Source organism: Somniosus microcephalus, chromosome 18, assembly GCF_052327205.1.
Source record: "Somniosus microcephalus isolate GS21.2 chromosome 18, FLI_Smic_1.0, whole genome shotgun sequence".
Classification (NCBI taxonomy): Eukaryota; Metazoa; Chordata; class Chondrichthyes; order Squaliformes; family Somniosidae; genus Somniosus; species Somniosus microcephalus.
The window spans coordinates 72,832,893-72,855,463 of NC_141004.1; the positions used below are offsets into that span (position 1 = coordinate 72,832,893).

Genomic DNA, 22,571 nt, shown 5'->3' on the forward strand with positions numbered 1-22,571 from the left:
AGTCTGCAGTCTCTCTCTCCCCCCCAGTCTGCAGTCTCTCTCTCCCCCCAGTCTGCAGTCTCTCTCCCCCCCAGTCTGCAGTCTCTCTCTCTCCCCCCAGTCTGCAGTCTCTCTCTCTCCCCCCCAGTCTGCAGTCTCTCTCTCCCCCCCCAGTCTGCAGTCTCTCTCTCCCCCCCAGTCTGCAGTCTCTCTCTCCCCCCCCAGTCTGCAGTCTCTCTCTCCCCCCCCAGTCTGCAGTCTCTCTCTCCCCCCAGTCTGCAGTCTCTCTCTCCCCCCCCAGTCTGCAGTCTCTCTCTCTCCCCCCAGTCTGCAGTCTCTCTCTCCCCCCAGTCTGCAGTCTCTCTCTCCCCCCAGTCTGCAGTCTCTCTCTCTCCCCCCAGTCTGCAGTCTCTCTCTCCCCCCCCAGTCTGCAGTCTCTCTCTCCCCCCAGTCTGCAGTCTCTCTCTCACCCCCCCAGTCTGCAGTCTCTCTCCCCCCAGTCTGCAGTCTCTCTCTCTCTCTCCCCCCCAGTCTGCAGTCTCTCTCTCTCCCCCCCCAGTCTGCAGTCTCTCTCTCCCCCCAGTCTGCAGTCTCTCTCCCCCCCCAGTCTGCAGTCTCTCTCTCCCCCCCAGTCTGCAGTCTCTCTCTCTCCCCCCCAGTCTGCAGTCTCTCTCTCTCCCCCCAGTCTGCAGTCTCTCTCTCTCCCCCCAGTCTGCAGTCTCTCTCTCCCCCAGTCTGCAGTCTCTCTCTCCCCCCAGTCTGCAGTCTCTCTCTCTCCCCCCAGTCTGCAGTCTCTCTCTCCCCCCCAGTCTGCAGTCTCTCTCTCCCCCCAGTCTGCAGTCTCTCTCTCTCCCCCCAGTCTGCAGTCTCTCTCTCCCCCCCAGTCTGCAGTCTCTCTCTCCCCCCAGTCTGCAGTCTCTCTCTCTCCCCCCAGTCTGCAGTCTCTCTCTCCTCCCCCAGTCTGCAGTCTCTCTCCCCCCCAGTCTGCAGTCTCTCTCTCTCTCCCCCCCAGTCTGCAGTCTCTCTCTCTCCCCCCCAGTCTGCAGTCTCTCTCTCCCCCCAGTCTGCAGTCTCTCTCCCCCCCCCCCCAAGTCTGCAGTCTCTCTCTCCCCCCAGTCTGCAGTCTCTCTCTCTCCCCCCAGTCTGCAGTCTCTCTCTCCCCCCCAGTCTGCAGTCTCTCTCTCTCCCCCCAGTCTGCAGTCTCTCTCTCCCCCCCCAGTCTGCAGTCTCTCTCTCCCCCCCAGTCTGCAGTCTCTCTCTCTCCCCCCCAGTCTGCAGTCTCTCTCTCTCCCCCCCAGTCTGCAGTCTCTCTCTCTCCCCCCCCAGTCTGCAGTCTCTCTCTCTCCCCCCAGTCTGCAGTCTCTCTCTCCCCCCCAGTCTGCAGTCTCTCTCCCCCCCCCAGTCTGCAGTCTCTCTCTCTCCCCCCCAGTCTGCAGTCTCTCTCTCTCTCCCCCCCCAGTCTGCAGTCTCTCTCTCTCCCCCCCAGTCTGCAGTCTCTCTCTCTCCCCCCCAGTCTGCAGTCTCTCTCTCTCCCCCCAGTCTGCAGTCTCTCTCTCCCCCCCAGTCTGCAGTCTCTCTCTCCCCCCCAGTCTGCAGTCTCTCTCCCCCCCCAGTATGCAGTCTCTCTCTCTCCCCCCAGTCTGCAGTCTCTCTCTCTCTCCCCCCCCAGTCTGCAGTCTCTCTCTCTCCCTCCCCCAGTCTGCAGTCTCTCTCTCTCCCTCCCCCAGTCTGCAGTCTCTCTCTCCCCCCCCAGTCTGCAGTCTCTCTCTCCCTCCCCAGTCTGCAGTCTCTCTCTCTCCCCCCAGTCTGCAGTCTCTCTCTCACCCTCCCCCAGTCTGCAGTCTCTCTCTCTCCCTCCCCCAGTCTGCAGTCTCTCTCTCTCCCTCCCCCAGTCTGCAGTCTCTCTCTCCCCCCCCAGTCTGCAGTCATTAAGCTTGGTGTTACCTGTGAATTTATCTCCAGGCCATGTGTGTGTCCCAGGAGCTCGCGTTCCCAGTGTCTTTGGGGAAATACAGTTGGATCCAGCTTCCTTTACAGGTTTTGTTTCCTTCTCTTTAGCCAATCCCTGCCTTGCACTGGAAACCCACTGACCTCAGCATGTTAAGAGGTCAGTCATTTTATCAAAGGTCTGTTGGAAGTCACCTGGCTTCCACCTGCCAATTGAGGAGGCCATGAGGTCGGGGAGATGAGATCTGTCCCTTCTCAAACCGTGCTGGCTATCATTTATTAGATTATTTTCATACATAAGGGTACTGAATTTGGATGATCAGCCATGATCTCACTGAAAGGCGGAGCAGGCTCGAGGGGCCGAATGGCCTACTCCTGCTCCTATCTTCTATGTTTCTATGTAAGTACTGTTTCCAATTATTGATTACCTACTTCCACAATTATTGAAGTCAGCTCAAGGGGTGTGTAGTTGCTAGATTTGGCTCCGCTACCCTTCTTGAAAATGGAAACTATATTTGCCTGATTCCAGTCTTTTGGAAACTCCCCAGTGTTCACCGACTCCCTCAAGATGAACACTTGTGCTTCACAAATCTCCTCCCTTGTCTCCCTAAGTACCGTGCACAGTATAATTTATCTAAAATCTCTGTCGCACTGATGTCAAAATTAAACTCCCCTGTCTCATCCTACTTAATGAAGCATTCTAATTACCTGTAAATCAACCTGATACAAGGGATCCTTCAGAGTGTCTGGGTCATCTTCATCATCCTCATCATAATAGTCATCATCTGTGAAAAAACAGTGCACCATTACTAACCCTAACCTGACAGCTTCAAATAGGTGGAATATATAACACCTCAATATTCAACCATTGAATAAAATCCAAGTAATGTCATTAATTAACGGTCCCAACTAATGAGAAATGATCACGGCTAAATTACACTAAAGACGATCTAGACATTGAAATGTTAGTGTCTTGTCCCTCTGGGTGACCGATCCTTTTAAATCAGTGAGCAGGTTGAAGATTCCATCCACCGTTCTGTCAATTCAGGCCTTTAATGTTGTACAGTTTACAATTCAAGACTTCTGGGGAACAGGCCAGGAAAAATGGAGGTGACTAGCAGCATGTCACCTCTTAGCTGCTCAGTCACTTTCTGAGTGCCCTGTATACACATTATTAAGAAGCACTCTTTAATCTGCAGGGCCTGGCTTGGGTGTGATGAACTCACTGAACCTCTATGTACTACAGGAACCCAGAGAGGGGAGAGATTGTTAAGTGTCTGTACAGATTGGCCTATTTTAAATTCCCAGCTGTGCTTACAATTGAGCTTTTCTTCTTTACTCTGTTCAGTCTGCTATGCCTCTGCCATCTGCTTCAGATCCAGAACTCAGTGATCCAGGGCCTGCGTGTGTTTGATGTTTTACTAAATCTACATTTTTGTACATACTGTATCTAATCATCACCTAATCAACTCCAGACACAACCTTCCTCAAACTACTTATACATTTGCTAATCAATAGATAAAAGGCACTAAGTTCCAGAGCAATCCGTCATCTTTTCCCAGCACAAGCTGGATCCTATTCCTTATTTGTAGAGCTTGATAGTTTAGATGGTGCAACACGACCTTTGCCACGAGCTTGGTGTACAGGACCACAAGACAGGACTGAGGCTATTTTGAGCCTGTGGTAAGTATAAAATATAAAGCTCGCTGGAGGTGTTGTGCTGTGGGTAGAGGCTGCAGGGATCTCCACAGGAGAGAAAGCCACTGCTGATAGCCAGGGAATCTGCTTCAAATAGAAATGATTAAAGTCAGACGTGGCCAGAGTAAAGTGATTCCTGCCATGGTCCTTACACTCCACAGACTCATGGACATATGCTGAGCATGTGTCAGAATACAGAACCACTAAACCACAGTGCAATAAACAGCTACAGCAACGGACATGTTTCCAAGCTGCACTGTATGCACATCCTCAGAACATGGGCTGGGGAGGGGAGGGAAGTGGGCTGGATCCCCATCAGAAGATGGTGCTGGCAGGGTGGTCTGCATCCTTGGTGTCAACCTGCTCGTTTCTTCCAGACTTCTGGGACACTGGAGCTTGTTCTTTGCCGGTTGTTCATGCAGCCCAGCCCCTTTAGCTCTTCTCACACTCCGTCTCACACATGTATTTTATTTCTTTGACATCTCTCACTCATCCTCCTTTTCCCTCCTGCCATTTAACCATCTCCTGTTCTCCACCAAGCACTTTACAGGTCATTCAATTTCTTTCCCCGTGTTTGTGTTTTGTTTTTCCCTCTTCTCCTGTTGCGTTCCTTTTGAAATGCTGTTGAGCTGTAATATTGCCTGGTTCTGAGGAAGAATCCTGGAATGAAGGGTTGACTTGTTTTCTCTTGACAGATGCCGAGTGCCTCCAGCGCTTTGTTTTGTTACCCATAACGTAGCTAATTATCCATTTAAAATTCAACAGCAATCTTTTATTACTCAAGCAAATAATGGCTCCAAATATTACGCACATCTAGGAGAAAAGCCTAACAGACTTTTGATAAATTATAAAACATGGCAATCTCCAGCGACAACAGACTAGACCTGCACCACAGTGATCCTGACAGTAAAGTAACACATGATGTGCACACAAAAACAGGCAGCTCAATAATGTGCCAAAAACCTAGAGTTGGATCATTAAAAATACTGAAAATATTTGATGGAGCTTCTTACCGTATCTAACGCCTGGCCCGGGATTGAGCAGGTCTGATAACAGCTGTCCCGCTAGACCCTCATCATCATCCTCCTCATCGTCGTCATCCTGGTCCTCCCACATGTCATTAACTTCATCTGAATACACGAGACACAAACATCAGCTTCACAGAGTTGTACACACTACAGGAAAAGGTGCGCGCTACACAACACAGGAAAGGGACGCATGTACACGTGTTGTACAACTCGGGAAAGGAAGTGTGTACAGCTTCATTAGAATTTTTCATTGCTATCTCTATTTAATTTCCCAGATTTTTGAAAATGTGAATTTTGCGCACATCAATGCCTATTTTGACACCCAGTATCAGCAGTAAGCACTCTACAGTTAGCTATGGCAGCTTGAAGCTGAGCAGAGTTCCCTCTAGAGTCCCAAATTCAGAACACTGCAGCGTAGCATTTTCCATTTGTGTCTCAGCCACCCCTTTCCCGATTCCTCTCCAACTAAGATTGCCGTTTAGGGTTTGAATCCACGGATCTGTTCCCATGAGTTGGATCGAGGCGGTCCAAACTCAGCCAACCTGGAACCCTAGGAGTCAGCAGACAGCGGAGGCTGGGCGGAGGTGAAAGGCCTGTGACTAACCCACAGTGCCACACAATACCCGGTCCTTTTATTCCTCTATTCCAGGCTCCCTTACCCAAGAAACACCAAGAAATCTGCTCGGTGTTAGGATCGGTTAGGATTATCTTCTGGCTTGACAGGATGCGGAGCGTCTCTTACTTCCATACTGACCTGTGCTATTGCACATTCATTTCAACATGAATCTAAACAGAAACTAAACAACTTAACATGAATCCCCTCCTTCTCTCATCTAGACTGTGGATGGTGGGGGAGATTGTGGTGCGTGGAGGATGCACATCATTTGATGAATGAAGGCACCCCTACACACATTTTAGTTAGGAGGGGGGGAGACCCTACTTGAAAGTCATAACCCCTCTGCCATGTGCTATAGCTGAGGCTGGGCTGGGGTGTTCCTTCATGTGCTATCAATTGGAACCTGGCAGATCTGCGGAATTTGCCCTCTGGGCTCTTTCCTTCTATCCATCCAAATACCCATTTAGAAACACAGAAAAATGGGAGGAGTAGGCCATTCAGCCCTTCGAGCTTGCTCCGCCATTCAATATGATCATGGCTGATTCTCTATCTCAATACCATATTCCCGCTCTCTCCCCATACCCCTTTGATGCCTTTTGTATCTAGAAATCTATCTCCTTCTTAAATATATTCAGTGACTTGGCCTCCACAGCCTTCTGTGGTAGAGAATTCCACAGGTTCACCACCCTCTGAGTGAAGAAATTTCTCCTCATCTCAGTCCTAAATGTCCCACCCTGTATCCTGAGACTGTGACCTCTCATTCTAGACCCCCCAGCCAGGGGAAACATCCTCCCTGCATCCAGTCTGTCTAGCCCCGTCAAGAATTTTATACGTTTCAAAGAGATCCCCCCTCATTCTTCTAAACTCTAGTGAATACAGGCCTAGTCAACCCAATCTCTCCTCATACGACAGCCCTGCCATCCCAGGAATCAGTTTGGTGAACCTTTGCTGCACTCCCTCTATGGCAAGTATATCCTTTCTTAGGTAAGGAGGCCAAAACTGCACACAGTACTCCAGGTGTGGTCTCACCAAGGACCTGTATCACTGTAGTAAGACATCCTTGCTCCTGTACTCAAATCCTCGTGCAATGAAGGCCAACATACCATTTGCCTTCCTAACTGCTTGCTGGTGCTACTTGTTCAGAATAAATCACTGAGACACACAATAGCTTGAGACTCTGCTAGCACCTACATACTGCAAACAGGGTTTCAGTCCTGACCCGTTGGGCAGCAAATAAAATGACAATTTAACTGTTTACACAAAGTAGACTGGGAACCAAACTCGGCAACAAACTCTAGGTGATCCTCAACAAGGGCTTGTGGTTCACCAATCTGCATGCCAACACTAATGGTAACAGTGCACATGGTTTGAACAGTGGACACATTAAGCAAAACAGTAAAGTTCTAACTGGGTATCATTTCCAAACAGATTGCAGAAAACAGGTGATTCCCTAATGATCCAAACACATCGTAACAGCTGCAACATGAACCTGAACATAAGTCAATTTAAAGCAGTGTTGCAGATACTTGGGGCTGGATTTTCATTCAGCAGTCGGGAAGGAGGCGGGACTACAACTTTCGGGTTTTAGTCCCGCCTACATCGACGTCTGGCCAATCCACTCGATTTTCCCTTGATTGACCTTGTTGAGCCCGCCCAGCGGGCTCAGCAGGCCAATTAAGGGCCACCCAGCAACAGGTGACGTCACAGACTGAAATTTCATCTGTCAAGAGTTTTTGACAGATGAAATATCAGTGTTTCCCAGCTGTTTGAAGCTGTCAAACACTGACAGTCTGACTTCTAACCCGAGTCCTTCTACACAGACTCAGTTAGAACTCACACCGGCACTCAAAGCTGAAGGCTGTCACTTTTGACAGATCGCAGCCATTTGGCTTTCAGTGCTGGCTGAGTGATGGGCTCCCGACGCCTAGAGGACAGGTAATTTAAACTTCTTTACACACTTCAGACACACCAAACACACTTACCTTTGCACTCATGCACCCATCACTCACCTGAACACCGACATCGCGACCCCTCCAAGTCCTTCAACCTGACGGCCCGCCTGCTCTAACCTGGCGTGGTTTGGAGCCGTCAGGAATCCCACACGACACCCTTCAAAATAGGGATTAGGCTAAAAACTGCCTGTTAACTACCTGTTAACAGGCAGTTAATTGGCACTAATCCCTTCCCGCCTCGGGTCGGCGGGTCCCAGTGCGGGGCGGGTACCCGCCGCCCCTGAAACTTACGTGGAGGCGGGTTTTGGGCGGGATGGTGTCGGGACCCCCGAATTCGGGATTTTTGCCCCCCACATGCCTAAAAGCCCGCCTCACGGCACACTGAAAATCTGGCCCTTGGTGTCAGGAGGTGTATTCTCATCTCTTTTGAATTACCCGTGGGATCAGAGGAACGGAAGAAATGCACACAGAAAATTGTCCATGAAAAGGAGACCTTTCAGTCTGCGGGTGGATGCGACCTCTGACCTCGAGTCTAGAGCCACAAACAGATGTCTCCCCCTGGATGTCTGAAACATGGAAATATGCGGAGATACCCGTGGGTGGATCCTCCACGTGAAGGTGAGCTGCAAGATGGCAGAGCCTCTGTCACTATACAGTGCAGAGAGTAACTGTAACACACGCAGTGTACCGACCGGTCACTTCACACCTGGAGTGTCCGTGCTGATCACCGTGAACCTTTTCTATCACCTTGGTGTCAGTACTTTTTCTCATCTTAGGCCACAACACTGCTACAAGGAAGAGTGAGTGAGGCGTTTACATTTACATCGAGTCTTATTACAAGTCTCAGCAATGTCTCCGAGTTCTTCATGTGCAATTAATTACTTTGAAGTGCAGTTACTGTTACGTCGGTAAATGTGGCAACCATTTATCGTCACAGCAAGACACTCGAAACAGCAATAAGATGGACGACCAGTTAATCTGTTCTTTTGGGGAGGAAGATGAGGAGCTCACTGCTCTTCTACAAAAAGTGGCATGAGACTGTTAACATCTGCCTGAACAGGCAGAAGGGGCCTTGGTTTAAAATCTCATCGAATGACTTCACCTGCCGCACTCTACACTGCACGGGAGTAAGGTTCAAACCCACAACCTCCTGGGCCCTGGGACTCAACTCCAACTTGTTTCAGCATCACCTGCTCTTTGCCCTGTTGACAGGTTATCTTCACAATCCCTTTGTGATTGCAAGGATAGCCTGAGAGAGATGGTTTGACTGCTCACTCTAGGCGTCAATGTTCACTCTGCAGACTGGCTGGAAAACCTGCTTTTGGAGCCAAGCTTACCGGATGTTGGTGCCAGGTGCAGAACGGGACACAGGAAAAAAGGCAAAGTAAAGGTTAAGATAGATAATAATGACACCGTGCTCGTGTAATATTTTTCCAGCACCATTGTGTTTGAACTGAAACTGCAAGAGAGGCCTGAGGATAAATCCTGGCAGCTGCTTCCAGCTGAAATTGGGACTGTGAACAGATGAATGCATTGTGTAAGTGTGGTGAATGGCCATGCATTAATCTATAGCGTGGCCCCAGGCACTTGTTGCAGCTATATGTAGAGATTATCCTGTGAAACAATGGACAATATCACCCCAGCGTGTAGGAGCTGCACAGCGCAACTCCACCATCTAGTGGCTTAATGTCAGTACTATGAAACATTACAATTTAAACACCACCTCGAATGATTAAAGGTGCCAGTGACACTGGGCAGGGACGAGAGAGCATCGTTCTCCAGTTACAAGCTGAAAGGAGCTAATGGAGTTAGAATCTGAAGAGCCAGCTTTATATTGAGTGCTATAAGCTCAGTGCTGTATAAATCACAAGGTCTGGGATTGACTAGGCAGTTTCAAAGAAAAATACTTCAAGTTCAGTTATTTTAAAAACATTAACAGAAAATACATCTCACAAATAATCAGGATCCCGTCGGATACCTGAAACTGAGGGAGGGGGAGTCGGTGAGGGAGGAAGTGTTCACACTATGTCACACTGCTGGGACTGTACCTTGATTCCACTCTGATGCACTGGATTGCCGGGAGATGTTTGCTTCCATGACACTGGAGAGTTCCCCAATGACCAGCTTGAAGAGTTTTACTAGCAGAGGAATGTTGGTCCAACGCTCTGGATCTGCTCAAACAAACCAGATAACATCAAGGCCGAGACATTAACCGCAGGCCGAGGAGGGTCGGGAACACAATCAGACACATGTACATCAGGAAAGGAATAACCAGGGCACAGTGCAGGGTGGGGGAGGAGGGCTGTTTTAGAGATGTCCGGTTAGCTGCACTTGTTATATCAGTGAGTGGATTTTATAACACAGACAATATGATCTCACTATAGGATATGACAAAGTCCAGAAACAACAGAATATTTACCAAAAGGCTGGTAGGCCCAACAACTCCATCCCTTGTCCACAGATCATAGAGCCATACAGCACAGGAGATCATTCGACCCATTGTGTCCGTGCCAGCTCTTTGAAAGAGCGATCCAACTAGTCCCATTGCTCCGCTCTTTCCCCATACCCTTGCAAACTTTTCCTTTTTGAGCATTTATCCAATTTCCTTTTGAAAGTTACTATTAAATCTGCTTCCACCACCCTTTCAGGCAGTGCATTCAAGATCATCATAACTCGCTGCGTAAATCTTTTTCCTCATATCGCCTCTGGTTCTTTTCCCAATTACCTTAAATCTGTGTCCTCTGCTTACAGAGTAGTATTTACAGCACAGAAACAGACCATTCGGCCCAACAGGTCCATGTTTATGGTTAACGACCCTTCTGCTACTGAAAACAGTTTCTCCTCATTTACTCTATCAAAACCCTTCAAGGTTTTGAACACCTCTATCAAATCTCCTAACCTTCTCCGCTCCAAGGAGAACAACCCCAGTTTCTCGATCCTCCTTGCTGTTTACTACATTTCTGAGTTCCGTGTCATCTGCAAACTTTGAAATTATACCCGGTATACCGAAGTCCAGGTCATTAATATATAAATAAAAGAGCAGTGGTCCCATCACTGACCCCTGGGGAACGCCACTGTATACTTCCCTCCAGTCTGAAAAACAACCATTCACCACTACTCTCTGCTTTCTGTCCCTTGGCCAATTTTGTATCCACTCTGCCACTGCCCCTTTAATCCATGGGCTTCAATTTTTCTAACAAGTCTATCGTGTGGTACTTCATCAAATGTCTTTTCAAAGTCCATATACACATCAACCACCAAACTAACCTCATCCACCCATAATTTATCGAAGAACTCAATCAAGTTAGTCAAACACAATTTTCCTTTAACAGATCCGTGTTGGCTTTCATTTATTAACCCATATTTTTTCAAGGAGTTCCCACATGGCACAGGAATTGCAGGCAATGGGTCTCAGCCATCCCATTAGTTTGCTTAAAAGTATATTATATATAATGTATGTTTTTAGTTTAGTATCCCCTTATTCCTATTTATTATTGAATTATTTATGTATACCAGATTTTTATTTAAGGCAATTCAGAGCCCTTTAATGTTGGTACCTTCTACTTAGTTAATTTTAATTTTTTCCCCTTAGATCTAATTAATTACTCTGATTATTTCTCTATCTACTGTTACCCCTTGGTTTAGATTATTTATCACCTCCTCCCTCTGCACCTAATTCCCGTCGTCACTCTGTTTCGCAGACTCACCTAACTCTCGCCCAGCTCTGTGCTCACAGATCAAGTCCTTGAACTCACTTCTCCCCTACCCTTAATGCTCCTTCCTCTCTCCAGTCTCTCTCGACCCCATTTACACTGTCCAATTTAATGGGGAGATTACAGTCCAGTCCAGGGTTTGTAGTGTAGTGTAGTCTTCTCTTCACGGACCAATTTACTGCACAAGTGTCAGCTTTCGGAAGAACGTTCTGCTCCTTTTGTGCCATTGGAACTCCCTAACAGCACTGTGGGAGCACCTTCACCACACGGACTGCAGCGGTTCAAGGTGGCGGCTCACCACCACCTTCTCAAGGGCAATTAGGGATGGGCAATAAATGCTGGCCTTGCCAGCGACACCCACATCCCATGAACGAATTAAAAAATTGTTCTGTATTCTCTTCACACTCCTTCCTGCACACACCCTCAAAGTCTTCACTCAATTTATAAGCTGTTTAGTCTGATTTCACTAAAATCACCTTGTTACAGATGTTCAGAGAATGTTTAAAATGGGGGATTTGGGTCTTTTTAAGAGAGGTCAGTAAATTTAAACTACAGTGACGATTTCCGGCCTTCAAAGCCCGGAGCGGAATTTGTAAATTCTTACTATTTGCTGCCTTGGAGCGAGTGCGTATTCCCTCATCGGCACCGAATACCTCCTCCCCTTTCACCATGATATCCTGCAGCCTCTTGTCGTCTGTGTTAATGCCGTGTTGTAAGAGTTTACACATCGCTACGGTGCTGTGGAGTAAACATAATCTGGTTAATGACCGGTCTCGAAACACTCAATCACAGCCTCTCAACAACGTTACAGAGCCACACAAAGAACGCGTTACAACGGGCTTTTTACAGCTTATTTCTCTGACTTTTGGACTGACCAAGGTGAGGGATGTACTGAGAAGTGGATCATAAGAAATCGGAGCAGGAATAGGCCACTCGGCCCCTCGAGCCTGCTCCGCCATTCAATAAGATCATGTCTGATCTTGGGCTCAAAGCCACTTCCCCGCCCGCTCCCCATAACCGTTCACGCCCTTATCTTGCAAAAATCTGTATGTCCACCTTAAATGTATTTAATGACCCAGCCTCCATGGCTCTCTGGGGCAGAGAATGCCACAGATTTACGACCCTCAGAAGAAATTCCTCCTCATCTCAGTTCTACAAGGGCGACCCTTTATTCTGAAACTGTGCCGAGTTCTAGATTTCCTGAGGGGAAACATCCTCTCTGCATCTACCTTGTCGAGCACCCTCAGTATTGTTAGATCCGTGGTTCAGTGGATATGCTATTATTAAATAATCACACGGATGCTGTACATTAACAATAAACAGGTCTTTACTGGAGGAGGGTAGTCTCTAGACTGGGGGTACAGAGGCATGCGCAAAGCTTATATACCGGTGTGGTCACTGCCGGTACTACAGTATACAGGAGCTGTAAAAGTAGTTCTGACTTAAAGGCACATACACTACAATTCCTCCCCGTTTAGTAGTACCCCTAACATTCAAATAACAATTAACATTTCAACATGTACATTAAACAAAAGTCCATTTATAGATTCAGTCTTTGGGGCGGCTTCCTGACCCTTTCGGGATAGCGCCTTTCCGGAGGTTCTTGTTCTTGGTGCAGAGGCGATTCTGACCCCTTTTCATCGGGTAGTTCATCAGGTTCCACTGCTACTGGGTCTGAAGTAGATGCTACCGGTATGTCGGGTTCATCCCCAGGTACTCGAGACATGGGTTTGACGCATTCCTGTGACGCTAAGATCTGATCGACGTGGCATCTCACAATGTTCTCCCCGACATCCACTGTGTACATTAATGGCCCCTGCCTTGTACATATCGTTCCGGGTTGCCATTTCTCTGTTCGTTAGTCACGGGCCAAGACTGGTTGCCCTACATTGAAGCTCCTTGTCGGCTTCTCATTGATGTGCTGGAATTGTTTGTCCTCAACATTTCTTTGCACATTTGGTCTGAGCAAGTCCAGACGAGATCTCAACCTTCGATTAAAGAACATCGTGGCCGGGGTCTGGTTGGTAACTGCATGTGTTGCGTTTCGGTAGGCTAATAAGAAATTGTCCATCTTATGCTGTAGTGGAATTTCATCGTCGCACATGGCCTTTATCGCCTTCTTAAAAGTTTGTACGAACCTCTCAGCCAATCCATTGGTGGCTGGATGATACGGGGCGGATGTGTAATGCCTTACCCCATTCCTTCTCATAAATTTTTGGAACTCGTCGGACACAAACTGTGGTCCATTATCAGAGCAAATCTGCTCTGGCAAACCGTTTCTGGCAAATATGGTCCGTAGGACTGCAATCGTTTTCTCTGTAGTGGTTGAAGACATTTTTATCACCTCAGGCCACTTTGAATGAGCATCCACTGCTATTAAGAACATGGAGTCCATGAATGGACCAGCGAAATCAATATGCACCCGTTGCCATGGAGAGGAGGGCCACTCCCATGGGTGTAGAGGGGCATGTGGTGGTGCATTTTGGACCTTCTGGCATCCTAAGCAGCTCTTAGTTAGGTCTTCGATTTGTTGATCGATTCCCGGCCACCACACAAGCCTTTTCATTTTCACTCCCCCCAGATGACCTTCATGTAGCTCATTTAGCACTCTCTCCCTTAACTTGGGTGGAATCACCACTCTGGATCCACACATCACTGTCCCCTGGCATACTGACAGCTGTTCTCTTCTAGATGAGAATGCTGGCAACAGTGAGTCGCCATGTGTTGGCCATCCCCTCACCGTCAATTCATATACCCGCGACAGCGTCGGATCATTGCGGGTCTCCTTCTCTATATCCGCGTTTGTTACTGGCAATCGTTCAATTATTGACGAATAAAATACCTCGATAGGGTCCACAGCTGGTGCTTCCTCCACAGTAGGCAGTGGCAGGCGCGATAGCCCATCAGCATTCCCATGCTGTTTCGTGCCTTTATATTCTATTTCATATTGATTCGCCCCTAGAAACAGGGACCATCTTTGTAACCGTTGTGCAGTCATCACTGGAACGCCCTTCTTGGGATTAAAGATGGAGACAAGTGGTTGGTGGTCAGTCAGCAAGGTGAACTTCTGCCCATGCAGATAGTGGTTGAATTTTTTTACTCCCCATACTAGGCTGAGGGCCTCCCTGTCAATCTGGGCGTAGTTGCGCTCGGCTGAGGTTAGTGACCGAGACGCAAAGGCTACTGGCCTCTCCAACCCGTCTGGGAATTTGTGCGACAGCACCGCTCCAATACCATAGGGTGATGCATCACATGCCAAACGAATTGGTAGTGCTGGGTTGAAATGGGCCAACACCTCTTTTGATGTGATCAATTCTTTACACTTCTGGAAAGCTCGTCTACGTTCGTCATCCCACTTCCATGGTACCCCCGTTTGCAGTAGGGTGTTCAGTGGGTGTAATACCGTAGACAAATTTGGTAAGAACTTGTGGTAGTAGTTTACCAGCCTGAGGAACGACCTCAGTTGTGACACATTTTCCGGTGCTGGAGCCTTGACTACTGCCTCAATCTTGTCTGGGGACTTATGTAACCCCTCTTCATCGATGACGTGGCCACAATACGAGATCTGTTTCTGGAAAAACTCGCACTTGTGGCGATTAGCTCGTAGCCCATACTCCTTTAATCTGGTGAGCACCTTCTCCAAGTTGGCGAGGTGATCACCGTCATTTTCGCCCATGACCAAGATGTCGTCCAAATTAACACTGGGTCCCTGGAATCCCTTGCAGGACCTGATCCATCGCCCTTTGCCAGATAGCCGGAGCCGAGGCTACTCCAAACACCAGTCGGTTGTATTGATAGAGACCTTTATGAGTGTTGATCGTAAGGTAATGTTTCGAAGCTTCTTCTACCTCCATTTGCAAGTACGCCTGGGCTAGATCAATTTTGGTGAAGCGTTTACCTCCAGATAGCGAGGCGAAAATATCCTCAATTCGTGGAAGCGGATATTGCACCGTGTGAAGGACTGGGTTCACTGTCACCTTAAAATCCCCACAGATGCGGACCTTCTTTGGTTCCCCAGGCGTATTACTCAACGGCCTCTTCATTACAGGAACGATGGGCGTAGCCCACTCGCTCCAGTCCACTTTGGACAGTACTCCTGAACGTTCCAACCCTTCCAGCTCTGCTTCAACAGCTGGTCTGATCGCATAAGGCACTGGTCTGGCCTTCAGAAACTTTGGGCTTGCATTTTCCTCTATTTTAATCGTTGCTGTTATTCCTTTTAGCGTTCCTAGTCCCTCCTGGAACACTTCTTTTGCGTCAGTTAGCATTTTTGACAGTCGTCCAGGTGTGACGTCATCATCCTTTTTGGCCTCAACCTTCAGTGCCTGTATGGAATGCCAATCTAATTGTATCTTCCGGATCCATTCACGTCCTAGCAGTGGTGGTCCTCCATTTGGCAATACTTGTCCATTTTATACCCATTTTAGGTATTTCCTGGCCTTTATGTCACTTTCACCCTTATTTTTCCTTTGGGGTAGACTTTTTGCCCCGTATAAGTCTTCAAGACAATCTCTGTAGCTTTCAAGGGTATGTGTGAAAATAGCCGCTTGTAGTCTCTTTGATTTATGACTGTTAGAGCTGACCCTGTGTCCAATTCCATTTTCACTTGGACTCCGTCTATCTTGAGTGTAACCCAGATAGTCTGGTGATCCTCCATTTCTGTTACCTTATGTAGTTTCAGACAACCCAGCTCCTTGCTTCCGGAGTCTGTGTTACTTTTCTGTTCGTCTGAACCACTGTCCATCACCTGGTGTACCTTTTTGTACTTCTCCTGTGGAGATTTCTTACTGTTGGTTTTCTTCCCAGACCTGCAGACTCTTGCTATGTGTCCTGCTTTCCCACACTGTCTGCACACTTGGTCCTTGAACCAACAATCTTTCTGGTCATGTGTTGTTCTGCCGCAGCGATAGCACTTCCCTGTTCCATAGGACATTTCATTGGTGCCATATTCTTGCGGTCTCCGTTGTATCTCTGCAGCGCCCCTTGCGGCTGCTTTGTGTGATACTGCCATATTGAAAGCTTTGTCCAGCGTAAGGTCCTTTTCTGATGGAACCCAGAAACGGATTCTTTCACTTTGTAGCCCACACACAAACTTGTCCCTTAACGTATCTGCTAGTCCCGCTCCAAACTGGCAGTGTTTCGATAGCTTGCGCAGTTCCGTTAGGTACTCAGCATTGCTTTCGTCTTTGTGTTGGTTCCTTTTATGGAACTTAAATCGTTCTGCTATCAGCAGCGGTGTGAGGTTTAAGTGGTCCTGTAGGATTTCTACTATGCTTCCAAAATTCTTGTTTACCGGCTTCTCTGGGGTTATTAGATTTCGCAGTAACCCATACGTTTTTGCACCCATGGAATTTAACAGAACCAGTGCTTTATTAGCATCTGGCACTTCATTCGCCCTGCAGTACACCTCAATACGTTCCACATATGTCGTCCAATCTTCGACTTCATTGTCGAACGTCGAGATACTGCCACTCTTCGGCATCCTTGGGTGTGAGTTAACTGTCACAAATGGCGCCTCCCGCGCTTCCCCTTCTTCTCCGCTGGCACAAAATGGCATCTCCCGCGCTTTCCTTCCTTCCCACGCTCGCCCTTCTTCTCCGCTGCGGCTTCTAAAAATGGCGCCTCCCGCGCTCTTCCTTCTTCTCCGCGGCTCAATGGCGTCTCCCCTTTCCTCGCCCCGCGGACCCTGTTCAGCCCGTGAGCCCTGGCTGTGCTCTGCGCGTTCTTCTTTTTATATTTTTCGACGCTGCTCAGTCTAGAACCCGGCTGTTTCTTTACCCACTCTCTCTCCGGTTTGTTTTCTTTTTCTCGACGCCGCTCGGTGTTCAACCCCCGGCTGCGCCCTGCGCTCTTCACCCTCTGTCTTACCCCGTTGACGCTGCTCGGCTTTCTCTCCGCCGTCGGTCGGCTCCAGCCGCCGCTGCTCGGGAAGGGTCTGCGCTGGACCTGTCGTCGGTCTCTTACTGCTCGTCGTGGCTGGGGAACCAAGCCCGGCTCTCCACAGCCTCCCCTGCGAAGTTCAATCTCTGCCTGACTGCTGGGCGGTTGCTCGTGGTCGACGCCCGTGTTCCTGGCCTCGACTATATTTTTTTAATGTTGCAGGTAGATTCGAATCAACACTCGTCACCACTGTTGGATCCGTGGTTCAGTGGATATGCTATTATTAAATAATCACACGGATGCTGTACATTAACAATAAACAGGTCTTTACTGGAGGAGGGTAGTCTCTAGACTGGGGGTACAGAGGCATGCGCAAAGCTTATATACCGGTGTGGTCACTGCCGGTACTACAGTATACAGGAGCTGTAAAAGTAGTTCTGACTTAAAGGCACATACACTACAATTCCTCCCCGTTTAGTAGTACCCCTAACATTCAAATAACAATTAACATTTCAACATGTACATTAAACAAAAGTCCATTTATAGATTCAGTCTTTGGGGCGGCTTCCTGACCCTTTCGGGATAGCGCCTTTCCGGAGGTTCTTGTTCTTGGTGCAGAGGCGATTCTGACCCCTTTTCATCGGGTAGTTCATCAGGTTCCACTGCTACTGGGTCTGAAGTAGATGCTACCGGTATGTCGGGTTCATCCCCAGGTACTCGAGACATGGGTTTGACGCATTCCTGTGACGCTAAGATCTGATCGACGTGGCATCTCACAATGTTCTCCCCGACATCCACTGTGTACATTAATGGCCCCTGCCTTGTACATATCGTTCCGGGTTGCCATTTCTCTGTTCGTTAGTCACGGGCCAAGACTGGTTGCCCTACATTGAAGCTCCTTGTCGGCTTCTCATTGATGTGCTGGAATTGTTTGTCCTCAACATTTCTTTGCACATTTGGTCTGAGCAAGTCCAGACGAGATCTCAACCTTCGATTAAAGAACATCGTGGCCGGGGTCTGGTTGGTAACTGCATGTGTTGCGTTTCGGTAGGCTAATAAGAAATTGTCCATCTTATGCTGTAGTGGAATTTCATCGTCGCACATGGCCTTTATCGCCTTCTTAAAAGTTTGTACGAACCTCTCAGCCAATCCATTGGTGGCTGGATGATACGGGGCGGATGTGTAATGCCTTACCCCATTCCTTCTCATAAATTTTTGGAACTCGTCGGACACAAACTGTGGTCCATTATCAGAGCAAATCTGCTCTGGCAAACCGTTTCTGGCAAATATGGTCCGTAGGACTGCAATCGTTTTCTCTGTAGTGGTTGAAGACATTTTTATCACCTCAGGCCACTTTGAATGAGCATCCACTGCTATTAAGAACATGGAGTCCATGAATGGACCAGCGAAATCAATATGCACCCGTTGCCATGGAGAGGAGGGCCACTCCCATGGGTGTAGAGGGGCATGTGGTGGTGCATTTTGGACCTTCTGGCATCCTAAGCAGCTCTTAGTTAGGTCTTCGATTTGTTGATCGATTCCCGGCCACCACACATAAGCCTTTTCATTTTCACTCCCCCCAGATGACCTTCATGTAGCTCATTTAGCACTCTCTCCCTTAACTTGGGTGGAATCACCACTCTGGATCCACACATCACTGTCCCCTGGCATACTGACAGCTGTTCTCTTCTAGATGAGAATGCTGGCAACAGTGAGTCGCCATGTGTTGGCCATCCCCTCACCGTCAATTCATATACCCGCGACAGCGTCGGATCATTGCGGGTCTCCTTCTCTATATCCGCGTTTGTTACTGGCAATCGTTCAATTATTGACGAATAAAATACCTCGATAGGGTCCACAGCTGGTGCTTCCTCCACAGTAGGCAGTGGCAGGCGCGATAGCCCATCAGCATTCCCATGCTGTTTCGTGCCTTTATATTCTATTTCATATTGATTCGCCCCTAGAAACAGGGACCATCTTTGTAACCGTTGTGCAGTCATCACTGGAACGCCCTTCTTGGGATTAAAGATGGAGACAAGTGGTTGGTGGTCAGTCAGCAAGGTGAACTTCTGCCCATGCAGATAGTGGTTGAATTTTTTTACTCCCCATACTAGGCTGAGGGCCTCCCTGTCAATCTGGGCGTAGTTGCGCTCGGCTGAGGTTAGTGACCGAGACGCAAAGGCTACTGGCCTCTCCAACCCGTCTGGGAATTTGTGCGACAGCACCGCTCCAATACCATAGGGTGATGCATCACATGCCAAACGAATTGGTAGTGCTGGGTTGAAATGGGCCAACACCTCTTTTGATGTGATCAATTCTTTACACTTCTGGAAAGCTCGTCTACGTTCGTCATCCCACTTCCATGGTACCCCCGTTTGCAGTAGGGTGTTCAGTGGGTGTAATACCGTAGACAAATTTGGTAAGAACTTGTGGTAGTAGTTTACCAGCCTGAGGAACGACCTCAGTTGTGACACATTTTCCGGTGCTGGAGCCTTGACTACTGCCTCAATCTTGTCTGGGGACTTATGTAACCCCTCTTCATCGATGACGTGGCCACAATACGAGATCTGTTTCTGGAAAAACTCGCACTTGTGGCGATTAGCTCGTAGCCCATACTCCTTTAATCTGGTGAGCACCTTCTCCAAGTTGGCGAGGTGATCACCGTCATTTTCGCCCATGACCAAGATGTCGTCCAAATTAACACTGGGTCCCTGGAATCCCTTGCAGGACCTGATCCATCGCCCTTTGCCAGATAGCCGGAGCCGAGGCTACTCCAAACACCAGTCGGTTGTATTGATAGAGACCTTTATGAGTGTTGATCGTAAGGTAATGTTTCGAAGCTTCTTCTACCTCCATTTGCAAGTACGCCTGGGCTAGATCAATTTTGGTGAAGCGTTTACCTCCAGATAGCGAGGCGAAAATATCCTCAATTCGTGGAAGCGGATATTGCACCGTGTGAAGGACTGGGTTCACTGTCACCTTAAAATCCCCACAGATGCGGACCTTCTTTGGTTCCCCAGGCGTATTACTCAACGGCCTCTTCATTACAGGAACGATGGGCGTAGCCCACTCGCTCCAGTCCACTTTGGACAGTACTCCTGAACGTTCCAACCCTTCCAGCTCTGCTTCAACAGCTGGTCTGATCGCATAAGGCACTGGTCTGGCCTTCAGAAACTTTGGGCTTGCATTTTCCTCTATTTTAATCGTTGCTGTTATTCCTTTTAGCGTTCCTAGTCCCTCCTGGAACACTTCTTTTGCGTCAGTTAGCATTTTTGACAGTCGTCCAGGTGTGACGTCATCATCCTTTTTGGCCTCAACCTTCAGTGCCTGTATGGAATGCCAATCTAATTGTATCTTCCGGATCCATTCACGTCCTAGCAGTGGTGGTCCTCCATTTGGCAATACTTGTCCATTTTATACCCATTTTAGGTATTTCCTGGCCTTTATGTCACTTTCACCCTTATTTTTCCTTTGGGGTAGACTTTTTGCCCCGTATAAGTCTTCAAGACAATCTCTGTAGCTTTCAAGGGTATGTGTGAAAATAGCCGCTTGTAGTCTCTTTGATTTATGACTGTTAGAGCTGACCCTGTGTCCAATTCCATTTTCACTTGGACTCCGTCTATCTTGAGTGTAACCCAGATAGTCTGGTGATCCTCCATTTCTGTTACCTTATGTAGTTTCAGACAACCCAGCTCCTTGCTTCCGGAGTCTGTGTTACTTTTCTGTTCGTCTGAACCACTGTCCATCACCTGGTGTACCTTTTTGTACTTCTCCTGTGGAGATTTCTTACTGTTGGTTTTCTTCCCAGACCTGCAGACTCTTGCTATGTGTCCTGCTTTCCCACACTGTCTGCACACTTGGTCCTTGAACCAACAATCTTTCTGGTCATGTGTTGTTCTGCCGCAGCGATAGCACTTCCCTGTTCCATAGGACATTTCATTGGTGCCATATTCTTGCGGTCTCCGTTGTATCTCTGCAGCGCCCCTTGCGGCTGCTTTGTGTGATACTGCCATATTGAAAGCTTTGTCCAGCGTAAGGTCCTTTTCTGATGGAACCCAGAAACGGATTCTTTCACTTTGTAGCCCACACACAAACTTGTCCCTTAACGTATCTGCTAGTCCCGCTCCAAACTGGCAGTGTTTCGATAGCTTGCGCAGTTCCGTTAGGTACTCAGCATTGCTTTCGTCTTTGTGTTGGTTCCTTTTATGGAACTTAAATCGTTCTGCTATCAGCAGCGGTGTGAGGTTTAAGTGGTCCTGTAGGATTTCTACTATGCTTCCAAAATTCTTGTTTACCGGCTTCTCTGGGGTTATTAGATTTCGCAGTAACCCATACGTTTTTGCACCCATGGAATTTAACAGAACCAGTGCTTTATTAGCATCTGGCACTTCATTCGCCCTGCAGTACACCTCAATACGTTCCACATATGTCGTCCAATCTTCGACTTCATTGTCGAACGTCGAGATACTGCCACTCTTCGGCATCCTTGGGTGTGAGTTAACTGTCACAAATGGCGCCTCCCGCGCTTCCCCTTCTTCTCCGCTGGCACAAAATGGCATCTCCCGCGCTTTCCTTCCTTCCCACGCTCGCCCTTCTTCTCCGCTGCGGCTTCTAAAAATGGCGCCTCCCGCGCTCTTCCTTCTTCTCCGCGGCTCAATGGCGTCTCCCCTTTCCTCGCCCCGCGGACCCTGTTCAGCCCGTGAGCCCTGGCTGTGCTCTGCGCGTTCTTCTTTTTATATTTTTCGACGCTGCTCAGTCTAGAACCCGGCTGTTTCTTTACCCACTCTCTCTCCGGTTTGTTTTCTTTTTCTCGACGCCGCTCGGTGTTCAACCCCCGGCTGCGCCCTGCGCTCTTCACCCTCTGTCTTACCCCGTTGACGCTGCTCGGCTTTCTCTCCGCCGTCGGTCGGCTCCAGCCGCCGCTGCTCGGGAAGGGTCTGCGCTGGACCTGTCGTCGGTCTCTTACTGCTCGTCGTGGCTGGGGAACCAAGCCCGGCTCTCCACAGCCTCCCCTGCGAAGTTCAATCTCTGCCTGACTGCTGGGCGGTTGCTCGTGGTCGACGCCCGTGTTCCTGGCCTCGACTATATTTTTTTAATGTTGCAGGTAGATTCGAATCAACACTCGTCACCACTGTTGGATCCGTGGTTCAGTGGATATGCTATTATTAAATAATCACACGGATGCTGTACATTAACAATAAACAGGTCTTTACTGGAGGAGGGTAGTCTCTAGACTGGGGGTACAGAGGCATGCGCAAAGCTTATATACCGGTGTGGTCACTGCCGGTACTACAGTATACAGGAGCTGTAAAAGTAGTTCTGACTTAAAGGCGCAGACACTACAAGTATCTTATATGTTTCAATAAGATCACCTCTCATTCTTCTAAACTCCAATGAGTATAGGCCCAGCCTGCTCAACCTTTCCTCATAAGTCAACCCCCTCATCTCTGGAATTAACCCAGTGAATCGTCTCTGAACTGCCTCCTCGGGACAGGGTCACTGGTAAGGCTTGGAAGCTAAGCAGAGCCAGGCCTGGTTAGTACCTGGAGGGGTAACCATCAGGGAAGACCAGGTGCAGAAAGTCATGGAAGGAGCCCCGAGGAGGGGCGGTTGGTGAGAAGGTCACGGAAGGAGCCCCGGGAGGGGCGGCTGGTGAGCAGGCCCGGGCGTCGGGCTGAAGATTGTCGGACAGGAGGGATGGTGGAAATGGAATGGCGGCGCGCACAGACGCAGCGGCTTTGCTTCTCCTAGGACGGTG

The 22,571-nt window shown here is 48.7% G+C and overlaps 1 protein-coding gene across 1 annotated transcript in view; it reads right to left on the reverse strand.

Moving 5' to 3' along the window:
* Nucleotides 1-1,909: 1,909 nt before the first annotated feature.
* ipo9 (importin 9) overlaps nt 1,910-22,571 on the reverse strand; it is a 141,662-nt gene continuing 121,000 nt past the window's right edge. Inside the window, exons 21-24 of the mRNA XM_086011802.1 lie at nt 11,538-11,671; nt 9,269-9,391; nt 4,638-4,754; nt 1,910-2,711 (exon numbers count right to left, since the gene is read on the reverse strand). Of these exons, the coding sequence (XP_085867928.1) occupies nt 2,614-2,711; nt 4,638-4,754; nt 9,269-9,391; nt 11,538-11,671 (472 nt within the window). The 3' untranslated portion in view covers nt 1,910-2,613. The remainder of the gene's footprint in view (nt 2,712-4,637; nt 4,755-9,268; nt 9,392-11,537; nt 11,672-22,571) is intronic.